Source organism: Sipha flava, unplaced genomic scaffold (assembly GCF_003268045.1).
Source record: "Sipha flava isolate LNK unplaced genomic scaffold, YSA_version1 103_pilon_pilon, whole genome shotgun sequence".
Classification (NCBI taxonomy): Eukaryota; Metazoa; Arthropoda; class Insecta; order Hemiptera; family Aphididae; genus Sipha; species Sipha flava.
Window position 1 is genome coordinate 2,013,295 of NW_020271717.1, and position 20,844 is coordinate 2,034,138.

Here is a 20,844-nt window from a genome sequence, read left to right on the forward strand (position 1 = left end):
TTTTTTTTTTTTTTTTTGAAACATTATCTGTAGAACTATTTCAATTCTTTATTTTTGATATTTTTACTCAAATAGTAGTAGTATATATATATACATATATATATATATTTGGTTTGAACAAAATGTAATATAATTATTCTAGACCACTAGGCAGACCAAAACAAAGGTGGATAGACAAACTGAAAAATAATTTAGCAGAAATTGGAATATAAGATGGGGAAACAGTAGCAGAGGATAGAGATGAGCGGAGCAGGTTTTTATTGTGGTGATGTATTTTAATGACCCTTAAAAACTGTGAAAGAAGAAGATTCCTAAATGTTATAAGTAATTTTACTTAATCGAAGGAACTACGAGAGATAATTAATTATTGATTTATAAATTCCAAATACTATATTAAATACAGAATAGTTTTGGATTAATATTTAAAGCTCAGCTAATTTTTTGAAAAATTCACTTGTTACTCTATATTTCATAAATAAAATATAGTAAACAACATGCAGCATTATTCTACATTTTTTTATGCAACTGTAATCTTTTTTGCACCTGTAGTATAAACTAAAAAATAAATGTTTATATAGACGACATGGGCCAATTAAAAATCGTCATTTTTAAGTTATAGAAATAAACCTCATCAAATATAAATTATCGCATTATATTATCATCATATATTTATTTATTTTTGGATTGTATTATGTGATTTTTTTCTTATTTTTTTTTCCGTCACGTTGGAATTAATATATGTAGTATATACAATAATTATGAATAAAAAAAAAATAGTTTATACATCGAAATATATAAATAAATAAAAACTTAGCCGGTAGTTTTATTATGTTAGTAAAGTGCAATTGATTTCAAATTAAAAATTCATCGTTAGTTCTATTATTTTATTGACTTTATATTAACCTGACGATGAATTTTTATTTCGAAACTAATCGCACTTTACAAATACAATAATACTCCAGGATAAGCTTTTATTTATTTATTTATTTATTTATTTATTTATATAAAAAACAGTTTGTTTATTGATTTCTATATTAATTTACGAATATTAACCAATTTATTTTTTATTTTTCATTATTCAATAACAGTGGTTATGATTCATAACTTATGAACTTAATCCAGCATATATTAATTACTGATTTAAAAAAGTTGCAATTAATGTAATATACATTATATTTCCAGAAAGTAAACAAAAACGGTGCTTTCTTCATTTGGCACAAAACATTTAAAAGAAAATTAAATCGTTTGAATTGACTACTGAGTATGGTACCGAACAACATGTTAGTTTATAATTACGCTATATTCTTGCATTAGCATTTTTACAACAAAATGAAGTATTTGCAATATTTTATTAAATAAAACTGATACCAGTCATAACAATCAAGATTTATAATTGGTTTAATGTAGTGGCGTAGCCAGGATTTTTAAATGGGGGGGGGCTAACTACTTTTTTGAATAAGTAAGGTAAGAGAGGATATGAGAATTCAGCCTTAACCCCCCCCTCACCATCTACCACCAAGTTTCTAAACGTAATTCAAGCATTTTAGTATAGTTTTAAAAATATTTATTAATATATAATTTATAATAATAATAATAATAATTTTGGTTTCAGTGTTCAGTCACTTGCTCCACTCTGACAGCTGCATCCTCTTAGGCGAATTTCTGGCAAATTCAGTTATTATTTCACTTTCATCGAATTGCTCTTTTTTATTTATATTAGCCATAGCTAACCCATTCAGTCTGTTTTCCGACATGGTGCTTCTTAAAAAAAATTTTAAGTGATTAAGTGCTGAAAACGTTCTTTCCGGAGTGAAAGAGGTAACTGGTAACGTGGCGAATAATTGTAAAAGTATTTTAATGTTAGGTCGAAGATTGGTGTGATGAGAGAGTGAATCAAGAGTAAAATTCGGTTTTGGAATAGTATTTTGACTCTATTGTTGCCTCCATATGAACAGGTTAGCTCTGATTGTAGATGAGGTATCATCATGGAGATCTTGGACATATATTTTAGCAGTTTTTATAATATTTTTATCGTCATACATATTTAAATTGGCCGGAATAAGTCCTTCAAGTGACATAACATCAATAAGCCTTTGATTAAAACGAGCATCCATTAATTCTATTAAATAGTCAAGATACATTATACATATAAACACTATAGCCCCATTAGCCCCCCCTTGGCTACGCCACTGGTTTAATGAGACATATGTAAATGGAAAAATTCGTCATTTAGAAATGGAACAGTATTTTGATCTCTTCCTTTATTTCTATTAGAATTTTGGTCAGTAAGTTATAAAAACAAATTAAATATAGCTCGAACTCAAAAACAAAGTAAAATCACGCCACAAACGTTTGAAGACTTTAATCGGAGTGGTTCATATTGGCTGTTTACATAATATTGCAGAAATGAAAATTAAACAACAGAACACAATAGGTTTGTACTAATGAACTACCTATCTAATATATAACTTATTTAACATTATATGTATTTAGTTTATAATTAAATCTAGTGTTTTAGGTCAAATTGAATTAATACTATCGGGTAAACCAAAATTTCGATAACATTCATGATATGCAGTACGTAAAAAAACGGTAAAATAATATTATTAATAATAAATGTAATAGGACCACCGTAGATTTTCTAAAATATGTAAATTATAATATAAAACTATAAATGTAATTTTTCTTTTTTATTAATTTTTAATTATTACATCGAATATCATTTAGACAATTATATTAATAAAACGAAATATAAATAATAAATTGTAATTTAACAATACATTTTTATTTTTAAGCATCATTAATACGTATAATTTAGATACCCTGTTGGTATGATATCTTGTATGCCAAACGTCCGTTGACCGGATCCTGTCGACCTACTTGTTACTAACTTAATGTCGCAATCCTTTTCTTGATGTTGGTTTAATTGGCATCTAGTAAAATTTTTCAATTTTCATACTTAAATGCTCAAGCACCTTCTGAAATATTATAAATGGGACCCAATAATTTAAATCTAAGAGTAAGGAGCCTTCATTTTAACTGATGTTCAAAATAAATGTAATTTGTTCTAAAATATATGGTAAAAATTAATGATTTTTCGTAATAGACAGAATAAAACAAAATGTTCTACATTTCCGTGCAAAAATGTATCATGATAATATAATAGTTGGTGTATGTTCAGCAGTAATGGACTACAAAAATACAAATCATAAATAGTTAAAGCTATCTAAGAAAAATATACGAGATTCAAAGAAAAAAATATTCATTGAGACTACTATAACTCAATACTAAATAAAAAATTAAAGTTATGTTACACGTTTTGTTAAGATAAGGCCTAAGACAATATTAGGCACTCCCTGAAATACAGATCTGCGCACGCCTATGCACTCGGCTTCGTATCAAATAAAATTACTATTTACGGCGTTAATAAACGTAATTTAACTATTGTCATACTTTTATCGGTACATGTGGTTAGTAGTAATTTCAGTCATATAATATTCCATGATCTATATAGATTATTTATTATATGTTCCAGATTATTAATAGTTTCAATTTATGTAGCACTGTAACCATCTCGAATATTAACAACACTCGTATAAATTTTAGTTACCGCTCATTTACATTCCGTGTTTCTAGTAAATGTATTAATCCGTATGAAAAGTGGAATGCGTCGAATATTTTTGCTTTCGAACAGAAAATGTTCAATTACGTTTGTGAATTTACCGTGATTTGATTATTCGTGTGTATCGTTCACGAAAAATCAATCGGTTGTAGCCGTGCAAAAAAAAAAAAAAAATAACAAATGATTACGGCGAAATTTTGGTCGAGGTTTTCATGTCAAATATTTCGTGGGCAGACAACCTCGTTAAAATATTTGCCGATAAAATAAATATTCGTGTAACGCGGTGCCTCCGCGTAAAGACAGAAACGAGCGGGTGGTACGGGTATAATGCATGTTTTACAAATAATATTATTAGTGCTGCGGTACGTTTAGCTCAGTACTGTGCAAAATACCACAGCGGGACGGAGGCGAAACAAACTGTGTATACAAACAAGTGTAATATATTCAACTTTATTTTCTTGCTCGCTTTGTCCTGCGAATATTTTCGTCCAGTCAATACTTCCGGCTACGTATGTAGAAATAATCGACCGTACAACATAATAAAAGCAGGGAAGCTGACGCCCTGGAGCATTCGTCCGCACAATCATCCCGTCCACCATTAGCAAGTCTACACATTTTTGTTCGTACAACTACAGTTACACCTCATAATAAATACACGCGTACCGGGTACATCGGCATCGTGTAATGGGTGAACTGTGCATACCAGGGTAGACTTATTAGTTATTGCACGCGTCGACCGCGTCGCACCCGATTTCTTAATAGCTAATGAAACGTTTACCGTACCATAAACGTTATGATAGCGGACACATCGCTCGTGTGTGTACATCGTACATGATGTTTGAGGACGTATAATATAGTGATTTAGGATGGCGTAGTATAATTTGTGTCTTTAACACGGACAGAGGGTTGTTTGTTTAACAGAGAGGGTCACCAGGAGCGAAGAAAAGTATACACACACACACACACGTATAAACCGTGAGCGGGTGAGCAGAATAACGGACGAGGAGAAAGTATTTTTAGTAAGGGCGATCGGTCGAAGCAGTTGTACCGGTAGTCTCTCACACACACACACACACCCACGTGTACACATTAGTACGGCCGAATGGGTATACATCGTGCGGTGGTCGGTGGCCTCTACGACGACAATGAACCTCGCCGGTATATAGGGTGGAAACAAATATACAATGCTGTATGTGTGTACCAGACGCTTGTGCGCGCGTATAGCGTATCGGTAGTGGGCGGCGGCGGAGACGCACGCACGCACGCTCGTTACAGGCGCGCGCGTATCCTAGGGATCATCGATTCTGGCGGCCGGAGTGGAAGCGACACGCAGCATCCACAGCATCCAGGGACGACTGTGCGCGCGATACTCACCCCTTCGCCGTGTAATAATCCCACCACCGCCTCGGTCGCGCTAACACCCAACTCCCACTGCCACCGAGTCAATAGCCGCGCCGCACTTCACCCTCAGGCACGGCTATCCCGGACCGAGTTTCTCGCGCGCTTCACAAAACTGGGACGCCAAGCGCCGCCGCTACGCCGCACCCTCCCGTCGTACACCACCCCACTGTCCCTTCCGCTACCTGCCTCCACTGTTCCTGCTGCTGCTCCTACCGCTGCCGCTGATACTACTACCACTACTACTACTACTACTACTACTACTGCTGCTGGTGCTGCTGCTCCTACTGCTGCTGCTGCTGCTGCTGCTGCTGCTGCGACGGCAACGACGAATACGACGACAACGACGACGACGGCGGCGACTACGACAAAACAGGCACCTCCTCCGCGGCCACGCACCCTCGCCCGTCGCCGACTCGTTCCCACGACCGCCACCGCCGTGCACCTCACTAGGCTGTGGCAGCAGCAGTAGTATCCGTGTCCCCGGACATTACGTCCGCCGGTTGTGTCCGCTCGCGCATACGTATATCGCATCTGTAAATCGTATCCCATACATTTATAAATATAATATATAGCGTGCACGCAAACGATTGCCGCGTAGTAATCGTAATTATTTTGTGCTCGTCCGTGTAGCACGTAAACCCGCAACGCGCTCCGGCCATATACAGCAGTTCGCCGCGTATAGAAATCGTTGTGTAAACACGGGCACACAACAGTTGTTCCGCGTGATTCGTACATATTTTCGTCGAACCAAGGGTGGTGTTGACGACCGCGGAGACGAGCGAGGCGAAGAAGGATAACTCTTTTTCCGTCCGCCTGCGGACGCCCTAAACGGCGCATACACGCACGCACGAAAAACCCAAGGACCAAGAACTCCCGGCACCCAGTGACTCTAAATGATTTACCGTCGGCTGCAGCAGCAGCAACAGCAGCACCAGCGCAGTAGGGTTATAATCGTCTCGTGTTCCACAAATACATCGTTCCCCCGTCCGCACGTTGGCGGCGCGACACCGGCGCGAACAGCGGCCGTCGAGGGTAGCAGTGCGTCAGGAGCAAGGACTGCAGCATCAACGGCAACGATCTCGTCGTAATACAGCAACGCAAAACTACTGCCGTAAATTCTAGTTCATATAGTATTGCTCACGACGCAACGTTCAGTGCTCAATAACCGTACATAGTTTATACAACAAACAAATATAATTAAAAAAAAAAAAAACAAAAAACTCAAGTAATTCTAATAATTATTATAAATATATTAAACACTGTACGACCGTATTTAAATATATTATATATTATAAACCGCGAACCGGCGCACGTTCTGCATACGGGTCCGGCGTTGTTCATTGTACACCGGGCATTTAACATTTTCTAAACGTTTCGATGGACAACCAAAACACCACCACTTTCCTGCCACCGCCCATTGACGGCGAGGCGTCGGCGCCGCTCGCGCAACCCGACGACGACTTTGTCGTGCCCTTATCGGCGGCCGGTACCCCCAATACGCCGGCCGACGACGGCGGCACCGGATCTACCGTGTCGCCCGTGTCTCCGGTGCACCTTAACCGCCAACCGCACGGCGCCATGATGATGGACGACGAGCCGACCGCCAGCGCGACTGACAACGATGCGACGGACGACGGTGCCGGGCTGCTGCCACCTCCGGACGAAACGGAAAACGATGAGAAATCGTCCAACAAAGACGCGACCGAGACGAAAAAAGACGGCGACAACGACGACGACAACGACAACAAAGGCGGCGGCGGCGATGGTAACGACGACGACCAGGTGCCCGTGTTGGCCATGTCCGGAATTCTACCGGCCACGGCGACCGGTGGCGTAAAGGCAGCGGCTGATACGAAGAAAATTACGAGCGGTGGCAACGATTCATCGACCGGTGGCACCGGCACCGGCACAGCGACCGGCAACGGTGACAGCAAATCAAAAGACAAGTGAGAGCTATAATACAACTATATCTTGTAGATAAATACTAATTAATAATATTTTTCGCAATGCGGTGAAGGTATCGGTTAAGTTTTAATACTGTTTGGTTGTAACATAAGAAATTTAACATTTATCTGTGATGTAATTGGTTTTATCGATGTGGCGATAAAAAATCAAGTTGTTGGTAAAAGCGTCACTGATAGAAATTATTACAAAATTGTTATTGTCGACAAGAATCTATTATAAATGTGTAACTCATATGTAGGCGCGTAGACAAAATAATATTCTGTTGGGGGGGGGGGATGGTTTAACATTTTTATACTTATTTAATTTACATATAACCTTATTTTCCTGAAATTCGGAGAGCTGGGGGGGGAATCCAAAAATCCCTCCCATTTATGTACACGTCTGCTCATATGTCTAATATGAAAAAATACTACATTTTAAATCAATTGGTCAATATCCATCTTCTAAATTTAAGATTAAAACGGAATTATAAGCGTTTAAAATTGTATTTTTTCATAAATACAAATGTATTCAATTAAATTGAACCACTCAAATTAAAAGATCGTTTCAAAACATTTATTCGGAAAAATGTCTCCACTTGCACCCTCTTTCAACGCGACACTGTGATGAGGTGAGTGTTTACGTTTAAGTAAAAGTCGGAGTCAGGCTTTTATTTTTGACGGGAGGATACACGATGGCAATCGTGTTCCGTAGTGGGTGGAGGGCTTTCACGTTTATTTTTAAATGGTGTGTCTTTATGAAAGTGTTGTTGATGCGTTTAAAGGCGTGTGTACGGCGGGGAAACGGTGAAAACGATAAAATGTGAGAGAGCCGATGGAGTTTCCCCTAAATCTAGACTTGACGTTTCATTAATGAAAATAGTTATAAATCGTTTTATATGAAATAAAAATTACTTTTTACTATAACGAGTTATACCCGTACTTTTACAATATCATACTCAACAATCATAAAATATATTATACATATATATATATATATATAACACAATACGACGAGAGACTTTAATTTTTTATTATTATTACTAATAAAATACGTACAATTAGTACTATTGAAAAGGATATACAGGCTATATAATTCTATAATTTGTCGGTGGTAATAGTATTGGAGGTGGAAGTGTCCAAAGCGGATATTGTTGTTACACTTATTATTCTGTATGCATATATATATATAGACTATATAATCATGATCATCGGTACTACAGAAGTAGAGGTGGCAGTGGTGTAGCCAGCGAGTCTGTTGTCAGAGTTCTCCGTTGTTTATCCACAGACGGTCTTCAGTTACACAATTGGCTTAAATTTACACATAAATAGTACTATGTTCAGTGTGCGTGATACATGTAACAGTGCGCGTCAATAGAAGAAGAACAATAGAATATTAATTTTTAAATATTTTGGGCAAAGTAAAATTTTTTAATTTTCAAGTTGTGATTTTTTTTTCCTAATAAATACCGACTAAAATGTGCATTGATTCGACTGCTATTTCGGTTAATTTCTGTCCTCTATCCGGACACTACGAATAGATAATAGAGTAAATTCCAGCAAATTCATTATAAAATTATAAGTTGTCTCTATATTCTATAAAATATTATATGTTTATACTAAAACTGTCAGTTTAACGCGTAATTATATATTTTGAACATAATTCGTCAACCTATATCGATAGTAAAATACTCTATAGGAAAGATTTATACGATGGCTAAATCTAAATCCTCGGGAAGTGGAAGTCATATCAAGTAAGTTTCATTGCGTATAATTTATATATTTATATGTATATCTGAGCGTGTATTTGCGCGCGCGCGCGCGTGAAAATAGTATAATATACGTTAAAATATAATTTTCATAGGTCAGCATTATACCAAACAATGAGTATTCGTATATACGAGTATATGTGCATATAAACGTATGATACTTTCGTAATGTAATTTTAAAATATAAGAAATTCAATACACGAGGCGGTACACGAACACGTGTATAGGTGTAACTACTGTACAGATCGCTGCACATTTTCATCCTACAGCGACGACGTGTGTATTTTATACGCGTGAGAACTACGTCGTCGGCAGTAACGTTGTAATAACAATATTATATTATTAATATCACCGTCTAATTGTATATAATATGTGTTACAAACTGTACAGGAAGGACGAGGGACCACATATCTTAATATATTAATATATATATATAAATGTACGGGCGCGAGCGCGCGCGCGCGCGTGTGTGTGTATATGTTTATATACGTGTACGCCGTGTGTGAGCATTAATTGATGTCAATTTGCCGTGCGTGTGCGTGTGTGTTTTATACGGTTTATACATGTTGTAATTGATAAAACTCTCATGGTGCATTACGCGTTTAGCTTCCGCGACTAAAACTTTACCGCTGCCCGTACGGTGCAGCGCGTACGAATAATGTACGACGAGGCCGTATTAATTTGCAATCGCCGTTCGCTGTTTAGCGTGTGCGTAACGGTAGAGTTTTTCCTTTTTTTTTTTTTTTAAATTAATCACGATTAATACTATACTATTGTAATTGTTTAAATCCATTTCTGTTGCTGTTCAACTGCGTTCTGTTGTAGTCGCCGCTCGACGCGTAGGTATAATATTTTGTTCGACGGCTACGCGCGCGATACGCAAATTGTTAATTTAGTATGTTTACCAGCAACAACCACGCACCCCGTTGTCGTATCACTATTTTTCTATTAAAACAATTTGTATAACGTACGTAATTATTAGTTTATTATGATGCATACGCACGTCATGAAATTCATTTTATGTGTACGAAAACCACGTTCGGAATAAACGCGACGGTCACTGAAAACCGCTCCTATTTCTCGGTCGGTCGCCTGTACATCGTATTTCTTCTATTTGATTTGAAATCGTACGCATATTTTGTTAGTGATTTAATAACGTACATAATAAACAATTAATTATATTGACCGCAATACTTATAAGAACGTTGTAACCATGTATGATGTATTATATATGGCATATGTTTACATCATTTACGACGGTTGCGATGGACACTCCGTGCAGTATAGTATTATTTCCCAAAATTCATTGCAATGTGATATCCTAATTACGACCGCGTAAAGGGTCGTTTACGTAAAAACAAAACCATGCTTTCATAATACACATTCAACACGATACGAAGCGATACAATTGCGACCGATCAACCCTCGTAGTATTATACTTATTACAGCAGTATAATAGGTATTTAATAATAATGTGTTTACACTTGTTGTGTGTAGTATATTGTCTTATATAAAATAAATAAATCATACACAGAGGGATCGTATTTACCGAATAAAATAAAAAAAATCACGATAAACGTTTTTCAATACAAACAATTCTTGGAGTAACGTGATACAATATTTTATAATTCTATATATTTTATATTTTCCCGCCGAAACTTCGGTATACTTCTTTTTTACTGCTGTTCTGTTATTTTTTTTTTTAACTTACACGTAATAATATACGTACCTAAAGTGTATTTATTTATTTAATTTAAAGAAGTTTGATTATATTTTTAAAAAATTATATTTTCCTTTGTATTTTCGATGCATTGTAATTTAATACAGTATAAGTATAACAGCGACCGTGAAATGTAATAAGCGTTTATAACACAAATAAAAAGAACGTATAAAGGTAGTAGCGGAACGATTAATATGTATAATATAGGTGTGTACGAGAAAAACAATTCAATTACACCCCTTTTTATACAAACTTTAATCGCTTATGATTGCATGCAAGTAAATTTCTATTTTCAAATAAACAATCTCGGTACACGATCCGATAAAATATCTATATACCTACATTTTTTAGAAATCAGAGAAAATCATACGAATCACTGATTTAAGATAAATAAATATTTTAAACATTTTGTTAAGATTATATAATAAAAAGAAGAGTTTACAACTATAAATATTGTATAGACAGTATGCTTTTTACCTAAGTGTACTTACTACCTACTAATAGTACTTAGAAATAATCGCTCCCTGATAAATCATGGTTCAAAATAATATTATTATTATAATCACCCTGTACGTGTGAAGAGCACACTTACGCAGAATAAATATGCCTACAAAGTATATGCGTTAAGTCCCGTCGTTATATGAATTTAATCGATCGATCGTCATGCCGCCGCCACTCCCTCTATATTGTATAGTGGTGTTAATGACCTGTGCTATTGCGCGGTAACGGGAATGTTCGAGGATATCCTCTTGGTCTTTTTTTTTATTAATAAAACACGTCGGCGTTTCTTTAATAATATACTTTTTCTAAATACTGCTCCAAGACCGTATCGCGCCGATTTCCCTAGGATATTGCGCGATGACAGTTAAATGATCGGGAAGGATGGTTGTTGCGGTGGTGGCGGTGGATGGCGATCTCGATAATCGTGCATGCATAACCGACTGACAAGAGGTGAGGAAGGAATGGAGGACCGAAGAACACGGTATAAGAAATAAAAGTAGTTAACAATTGAAAAAAAATCCTACGATGTGATTTTTTTTTTAACAAAATTTTTTCTCGTGTTTTTGTGTGCATTGTGAACAATGCCGTTGACGCGAACGCCTATAGGCGATGAGTTGCCAAAAATACGACTAAAACGAATCACACGTATAGTATACTTTATACATAATACGTAATATATAAAAGTAATGAGAATATCAGCCAACTACTAAAAATATAGAAATAAGTTTGTAATAAGAATTATAATACGCGTAATGAAGGAGAAAGCGTGAAAAATCGTAGCGTGAAGATATAGTTGACACAATTGTTAAAATAAATGTGTTAATATAATTTCAATTTATTGCACGGATACATTAATTAAAAATTACCTTTTCATAATAAATTAATTGTGAATATTAAAAACCAAACCTTTATTATAAAAAATGATTCAACATTAATGTAAATAGAAAACAAAAATCAAAACTCGAATTATATTTATCTGTACAATTTAAAATCTTATACGTAAATGTATAACGATTAAAAAATAAACGTTAAGAATATACGTTTTATAGAAATCAAGGCATAGTTAAAAATTATAAATATATATCTTAAAATATATGATAAAATTAAAAACATTTTTTAACACAATAATAGACCTTTTAAACGGACTTCAATGATAGACTGAAGCATTATTATTTTAGTATTACAGTATGTTATATATTTTTGCTAAAACCTCCTTTTCAGACTTGATCAGTATCTACTCTTTTATTATTAGTATTATATTTTGATAACGTACAAAAATAAGTAAAACTCTGTTGGTAATGGATTAGTTTTTGATATGAAATTTAATGTAGGTATAATCATTATTATTGTATTAACCATATTTTATTAAGACTGTTACTATTGCTTTTCTTTGCACAAAGTAATTAATTACATTTTCAAAAATCTAATTACGATGTTTCTTCGTTTTCAAAAGTAAACAGTTGCAGAAATTAAATTAAACGACTCCTACCTTGCTACAAATTCTAATTATTTTTATCGATTTCTTGTGCATAATGTTTTTTTTTTACTGTAAGTAGTTTTATGATTACATTTTAACATTAACAAAAATTACAAATAATTCAATTTATTTAATTAATATCATATATATATATTTATTTTATTTAAAAAAAATTTAGTCAAGACATAACTTTGAAATAAAAAAAAGCTCTTATTGAACATAATATAGTAAAACTAATCAAGATTGGTTAAAAAGCTTTGCGTGGCTGAACCTATATTTCTAAAGACGATACATAAATATAGGCTTTATTTATATAAAATGTAATACCAATTACTCAGAAAAATAAAATCATTTTTTTTAAATAATATTTATGCAATTCCGTCAAACTGTTATTGTAGCCCTAGACTACTTTTATCTAATTTACTGTGACATTCCTCAACTAAAATATTTATCTAATGGGCATTCACAGTGAATTGTGCCTTACTAAAATTTTCCCTTGGACTTTTCTAAGTAGCCAGTATAATTTATTATTTGCTTGAAGTAAAGTTACACCATTTTTATATATATCAAAGATTTATGAATATCAAAAATCTATGTGCATCCTCTTCAATATAATATAAATTTATTATAAATACAAAACATACACATTTGCTTTGATAAGTGTAGATGGTTAAATCTTAAATATTATTAACTCAAAAAACAATTAACGATTTCAAACTTTAAAAGTTATGTGCCCTATTTTCGATATCCAATTAATATGTAACAACAATAGGTTACGTCGATAAAATGACGAATTAAATAGAAATATGTGAAATCGTCATGAATAAATCATATACGTATTTAGTTACTAACAAATTGAACAAAGTGGAGAGTTACCGAAGTGTCAAATTTAAACTAGCGATTCAAATTATTTTATTTGCTTTGACAAAAAACTTGATTTATTTTTGATTTGTGACTCATAAAATGAACTGATCGTGTTATATTACAAGCAATCAAATGTTGATTATTCATATTCATATGAATCTTAAATATGGTCAAATGGTCAATTCATAAGAACATATGAGTTTTTTCTTACTAATCAGACAAGATCAACTTAAAAACGCCACTTATTGGCTCAGGTGAACAGAATTGCGAATAATCGGGAATCGAGTCGACTGTTTTATCGTTCGTTATGACACACCGTGCTTTTTATTAAAGATAGGGAAAATCTATTTTCAATAGTCACGTAAATACGATAAAAACTAATGTTGACATAACTTTTAAAATTATAAACACTATTAAACCATTTAAATAAGCTTTGTTAATTTATTTGTGTACAGGTCTCGTTATACAACAGGCAGTGGTGCGGGAGGTGGAGCGGACGTGGAGGATCCCGGAACGAACAACTCGCAAGCAGCTTTGGGGTGTGGGACCACATTTGAGTACGTTGTACTGGTAACGGCATGCACAATTCTGCTATTAGCTGTCACCGGCACAACCGTATATTGGACTATGGCCTACCGAGGTGGATACGATCCAAATTGGTTGCCTTGGCCGCCACAAACTCCGAAGCAACTACTGTCTGTTGGCGTTTTTACTTACAAGCACCCGCAAAACTTCACTGCCGGCGGCGAACTCAACGGTGACATTAGCATAACTACTACGACGACTGAGGCGACAACGATAGAACAGCAGCAATCCGCACAGCTGAACTCGTCGTCTTCAAATATCTTGATCGAAGATCGAAGATTCAACCTACACCCGACTCTGATGACGATCGGGTTTGTCACCTTAACAGGATTTTGTAAGTTAAAAAAAATCACTACTCCCACAAAAAAAATATATAAACATATATCAAATTCAGTGCGTACTTATTGTATATTTTAACGTTCAAACGGCTTTTAATTAAAATTTAATCATGTCATTAAAACATTTTATAAAATAACTGTACATAATTAAAACGCTCGCATTAAGTAGTTTGAAAAATTATGAGCGTATTTTATGTACATAAGCGCAAAATTAATTTTAATTTTAACGCAATGTTAAAACTTTAACAAGTTACTAAAGTTGTAATAAGATTTTAAATTCTAATAGTTAAATAGTTAATGTAATGTGAAGACTGTGTAATGAAATAAACAAATTAATATTAAATAGGTTTTTGAAATGGTTTATTCAATCTATTTTGTGTCTTCGTACATGTTTAAACTAAGTAATAGTAATTAGATTTTAAGGTGGACCGCGTTTAAAATAATACAAATTGACAAACTGTTATCTTTTAGGGAGAACGTTCTAATCGATAACTTCTATACAGCCGTATATATATAAACATTTAGTTTTATATGTATAAAGCCTTTTAAATTTTCGGTTTATCACTTTCACTCATAATATTATATTTCCATATATGCGTAGCTATATTGGTATACAGAATGGCTGCCGGATGTTCAACTTCATGCAGAGGTACTTACGTGAAGTTAACACATGGATTATTACATTTAGCCACGGTACCATGTGTGGTGTTTGGAGCAGTGGCTGCCATGGAATATCACCGTTTAAAACATTTGCCGCATTTGTATTCTTTACACAGTTGGATGGGATTTTTGACAGTTTCACTTTTTGTTATACAGGTAAATATAATTGATATTATAGATGCTCGTAGCATGTATATTGTCATCCAGTTTGCGACACGTGCCGGGCCTTACATTTTAATTACATAATATTTTATTTCAGTTCACTCTTGGATTGTTCACATTCGTGGTGTTATTGTGTTGCCGTGGCGCGACAGCCGTATGTCGCTTACGATGTTTCGCGCCTATACACGCTACTCTAGGATTGTGCACGTTCACCCTGGCCATAGCCACTTGTCTCACTGGACTTCAACAACGCGCAGACTTCACGATTTTCAACAATAACGGGTTTGTATTTCGTTTTAAGGATTTAAGATATAAAATATTACTTTCATTGCAGGAATATGTGTGTGCGAGTGTTTTTAGATAATTTTTAAGAAATAAAAAAAGTAAATAAGAAATAACATATTTATCGGTTCCACGATGAATATTTTTCTCTTTTTCTGTATTCTATTCTTTTTATGATAAAGCTACATAAAAAACTTTACTCATTATCTATTACGATAAAAAAAAAAAAATTGAATACAGGATATGCAGTAGTTAATTTTATCAAAGGTTATCCAAATCTTAATCATTGATTTTAGAATATAAAAGTACGCTATTAAATGGTGATCATCCTTTTAATAAATGTAAATGTCTACTTGAACGCAGCCACTAGACATGGCTTTAATTATTTGCTTTCACTTTGATAAAAATAGGTTTTCAATAATAGAAAATTATTAATTAATTATCAAGTCGAATTCAAATGATTTTAGCGATGTCTAGTGGCTGCGTCCTACTCAGGGCTTAAATTGGGGGGGGAGGGTAGAAGATGACTCAGTCCTCCTACCTCACAGTGCTTATAAAGGGTCCCCTTTAACATTTCTTCGAGAAGTTTACTGAAACACTCAACTGTTTGTTAAAAATAATCATAGTTGATGTCACTAGGTGTTAAACAGTATTCTACAAATAAAATTAAATATAAATTATATAGTAATATATACTTATATTTAATACAATAACTTACTTACTTACTTACTTATATTTAAAACAATAAGTAAGTAATTTTCAAGTTTATACATTTTTACTGCACATACCTAAATAGTTTGTAGAGGAAATTGTTAGCTAACATATAATATTTACCTATTTGTAATTAATTATCTATTACTTGTATGGAACTGTATGGAATGCTGAGAATGATATATGGATTAGAATCCCCCTAGCTATTTTTTGCCACTTTAAACTCTGGTTATTACGTAGACACTATCAATTTTAACGTTAGAATGGCGTATTTCTACATTATATTCTAAAATCAATGATCCGAATGAAAAACTTTGACATTTTTTCATCTACACATATTTTTAGCGATTTTTCAGTGATTTATAAGATTTGCTATGTTTTTCGAGAATGTTTTAAGTTATTTTATTGAGTGAATCACTCATTCAATAAGACAAGGATATTACTCCAATCTTCATTTGAACTCAATTTTTGTAAAATTTGGAATTTTTCATACCATTCATTTTATATGTGTGTGCAAACTATACGACTACAGTCTATACGTCTCAGTGATGCACACAAAGTTCGAATTACGTCCCGTTACTTGCACGACAATCGGGTTAAGTCTCAGGGTTTCGCCATCTTTATTGTTCAACAAAAATTAACTTAATATACATTTCATTGTATATTTCAACGGTGACAATACTGTATAATTAATTCTATGATATATGCGCAGCTGAGGCATAAAAGTAGGTACCTACGAGGATCACTACCTGTACGTGTTATTATAAAATACATAACCGACAAATACATACATGTTATGCATATGTGTGTAGCGCAATTGGCATATGGTATTTACCGATAAACTTAATTCATGAATCAATTAGGCACCAGCAACAGGAACAGTGGTCGTCGTTCTCGGGCAAACCTGCGCTGCAGGAACGCGAGCTACCGCAACAGGTCGTGACCAACGTCATTGGAGTGCTGTTGATGTTGACTCTGGTGTTCGTCACAGCCGCGCTATTATTGCAGAGGAAAACCCACGGTAGTGGTGCGCGGCCGTCCGCTTTAAGATATTGCAGGAACGGCGGTCAGACATTCCAGCTGATCCCGTCTTCGGTGGCGGCGGACGGTGCGGTCGCGGATCATAGCGGCCGAAACGGCAGAATGTGATCCGATGGCGACAAGAACGGCGTCATTGCGACTGAACGCGTTGCAACGCTTTGGACGCACATGCACACTTCTAGACTATTGTCATTATAATATTACGTTGAAAAACTAATCAAAAAAAAAAAAATAAATAAATAAATAAATAAATAAACAAACCCAAAAGAGCCGCTTCCAATACAATATTATTACAATATACAATCATGCAAATATAAGCACGTGTACGTACAAAGTATGCGAATCGAAAGACCAACACGCAGACGTATTATTCGTGTAACATGTCACAAAGTACTTGACGCCTGGTCCTTTTCGTCTTTATGCATCTAAAATATATATATATATATATGTATATGTATACGTATACAATACGATATTAACACTTCTGCGACTTTCGAGAAACGTGACGACGGCGTTTAAAAATTAGAGGACATCAAAGCACTACCGACGGCTGTTGAACTGATTTCACGCGCACGACAACGTAACAGTACCTGTCCATTACAACCAGAGCTCTACGGTCTAATCGGCGGACGGTTTCGGAAGTCTGTCGTTGGGTATACCACTACTTTATTATTATCGTTGTTACTACTACTGTTACTATTATCACTGGTGCACGTCTAACGGAGAAGGTTGAGAAGGCGGCGGTGTCGGTGCTTATGGTGCTTATGGTGGTGGTGGTGGTGGTGCGGTGTGGTTTCGGCGACGAATGTGTACGTAACGGGTTGACTCACGATCGGGAATTCACTCGCACGAAAGTCGAAAATACCTTTATACCACGTGTTACACTGTCATGTTTCGTGCACATTAATACGTTAAAACGCGACTGCGCTACAACGGCGACCGATTCGTACAATACTGGTACGATATCGTAATTGCGATGTGTTCGTTGGGAACTCAACAATACCTACGTTTTCGCGTTGTTCGGTTAACAGCTTGTATTCTTATGGCATTAAAAGTTTGTTGCGTTTTATGTCCTCGTCAATATATACACGAGTACAGCGAGGTACGCTTGGGGTCTATTATTATATATAAATATCATGCGAGTTGGTGTGTAATTTCTTGTATACCTATTCAGTCTCCTTACCTCTTTTCACTTTGCCTTTGTTTGCCATCATTTGTAAATGGATGTGCGTAGTATACACATCGTTTCAACGCTGCGGTCAGTCTTAGAGTATTTTACATCTGAAACACATTTAATTTGCAATTAAGGATTTCAATTATGTCTATACCTATTACAACCTATTATATGTCTATAATTAATAACAAATGCTTTGTGAACAATAAATTACGAACCTCAACATTTATCCTTAATTATTAGTTATTACTAATTATTAATTATTACTTAACTATTACTTAATTTTATTCGATGTCTGTATGACTATCAGAGATCACTCAAGTTGTTTCAACAATAGATATATTCGTACTTATTAACTATTGATCTAGCTGGAATTTATCTTGTAAAAAGTTAATTTTCAATATTCTGTTCAAAATATATCCAGATAATATAAATGAATGAAAAGTTTTTTTCTTTACGTCGAAACACAATCCTATGTTTTTTTAGTTATGAAAAAATCGCATTTTCTACGTTTAAACTTTTTCATTTTGCAATCGAGCAAAAATATCCCGTTCCGCGCCTTAAATATGATACATTAACTACTTCACACTGTATTGTACAACAGTATAATATAGTTTATAATTAAATACATAATTATTAAAATAAGTAATTTAGTTTTCAAACATTTCATTTGGTATATCTATCTACAATGCACACACAAATGCTTAATGTTTATATTTACAATGGTGCCTAGTAAAATATTAGAGATATGGTGCAACAATGCATATCATGCGCATTACACTTGAAAACCTGTAAATATTATTTTCTTTTTGATCGGTGTAGTATGAATACATAGTAATACAAGTATAATTAATATTTTTTTCTTGTTGTTTTTTAGAAACGATGAACGGGTATTATCCGAGCTGATCAAACAGAAATTACACTTGAACAAGGAACCGATGGTGGTGAACGTGTTGGCTGTCCTATTGGTGTCCGTGCTAGTTGTGGTGTCGTACACGGTACGCCGGGAATCGCTCAAACGGAGACCCAACAACAAACCGTTGTACACAGCAACGGTGAGCCCTCTTCGCATAAAATCCTCGTCGTCATCTACCGGAAAGTTTGGATCGGGAAAGCAATCGTCACAACCTCCGGTTTAAGATGCGCCGCAGGTTTCGCAACGATTCCCACTATCATTTTTACATTAGATAATAGAAAAAAATTCAATTAATAAGTAATAAAACAAAAGTACAACAATACTGTCATCGACGTTCATTGATCTAGCCATACATATATATATATATATATATAATTTATTATAAATAAATATCGAAATTTAAAATTCTAAATTCGCATTTCGGATCATCTCAACCGGCCTAATTTTTCATTTACATTTTTATAATCTATATAAATACCTACACTGCAAGTCAATATCCATCGGCCGTGACATTGAGCAATTAATTAAATCTGTTTTTAAACGTAACGTCGTATTATCTCTGTGTTCCAGATTCCTATTTGTCTTCCTTTTCCCACATTTCTTTTTTAATATCTACTTTTCATATATGTTCATTTATATGATTTATATGATTAACGCAAAAGTATGTTACAATTGACATAATACTAAAATAATATCTCTGATCGAGTATTTTATATTTACACGTGTTTATGTAGTACCTATAATTTAAATATAATATTTTAGATACTGTAATATTATTCAATTATAATCAATTTTTTTTTCTAAACTATCGCGTCGTTACTATTAGATATTTATGTTTCGGAATTTATGTTTAATTTTTATACACGCAAATACACGCAGACATAAAGTACCGGATCTAGGCAATTTGATGTCCGGGGCTAATAAAAATCCAGCGTCCTAAAAATCTAAAAAAAAAATCCTAAAAATCTAGCGTCCGAAGGCGGATATATGGGGTATATTCATGATTTTTTCTATTTTTCATTAACTTAATAGCGCTCTTATACCAACTGCGCCTGGGGCAAGCATACCCAATTGCTCCCCCCCCTAGATCCGACACTGCAAACATGCACACTCGCGTATGTGTGAGTTTGTGTGTTCGTGCGTTAGTTTACTAATTTAAATTATAAAACTTTTTTACTTATATAATACAAATTATATATAACAACGTGTTTGATAAATGTATAAGATTAAATAAAATAATGGTACCTACGACACATGTTTGACGTCTGTTTATTATATTAAAACTAAAAAGTGTCTATTAATTTAACGTGAAAACACGTAAATGTGTGAAGATTAGAGTAGATTATCTATAATTATAAAATGCAAAAATTCGACCAAATCTAAAACAATCGCGAGTTTTACATAATATTCAATGTAAAATTATTATATATTATTACTAATTATTATTAGCAGTGTGTGTGTGTGTGTGTGTGTGTGCATTTTTTTTTCAAAAAATTTAAATTAATTTTACTATAAGTTATCATCATCGAAATTAAAATAATATTATTTATACCTAATTATTAATGTTTTTCGTAATATTTGTATTTACATTTTTAACAAGACAACATAGAATATTAATTATTAAATAAATATTTATGAGTAGTCGAAAAATAGAGATTATTATTATAATTATAATATA

The 20,844-nt window shown here is 34.1% G+C and overlaps 1 protein-coding gene across 2 annotated transcripts; it reads left to right on the plus strand.

Moving 5' to 3' along the window:
• The first annotated feature begins 5,325 nt into the window (after positions 1-5,325).
• Positions 5,326-20,109, plus strand: LOC112681842. Of its 2 annotated transcripts, none has more exons than XM_025552167.1 (5): positions 5,326-6,969; positions 13,753-14,216; positions 14,822-15,036; positions 15,140-15,324; positions 16,899-17,324. In XM_025552167.1, the coding sequence occupies exons 1-5, from the start codon at positions 6,401-6,403 to the stop codon at positions 17,182-17,184; spliced, it is 1,719 nt and encodes a 572-aa protein (XP_025407952.1). In that variant the 5' UTR covers positions 5,326-6,400; the 3' UTR covers positions 17,185-17,324. The 2 variants fall into 2 exon arrangements, with proteins under 2 accessions (XP_025407952.1, XP_025407957.1); XM_025552172.1 differs by lacking the exon at positions 16,899-17,324 and adding an exon at positions 19,128-20,109 and having other exon boundaries at positions 5,332-6,969.
• Positions 20,110-20,844: the final 735 nt, after the last annotated feature.

Excerpts from the sequence above, each read along its gene's own strand:
- LOC112681842 (XM_025552167.1), top strand. The coding sequence starts at position 6,401 with ATGGACAACCAAAACACCACCACTTTCCTGCCACCGCCCATTGACGGC. Across the intron at positions 6,970-13,752 it reads GACAGCAAATCAAAAGACAA|GTCTCGTTATACAACAGGCA; the intron begins GTGAGAGCTATA and ends ATTTGTGTACAG. Across the intron at positions 14,217-14,821 it reads TGTCACCTTAACAGGATTTT|CTATATTGGTATACAGAATG; the intron begins GTAAGTTAAAAA and ends ATATATGCGTAG.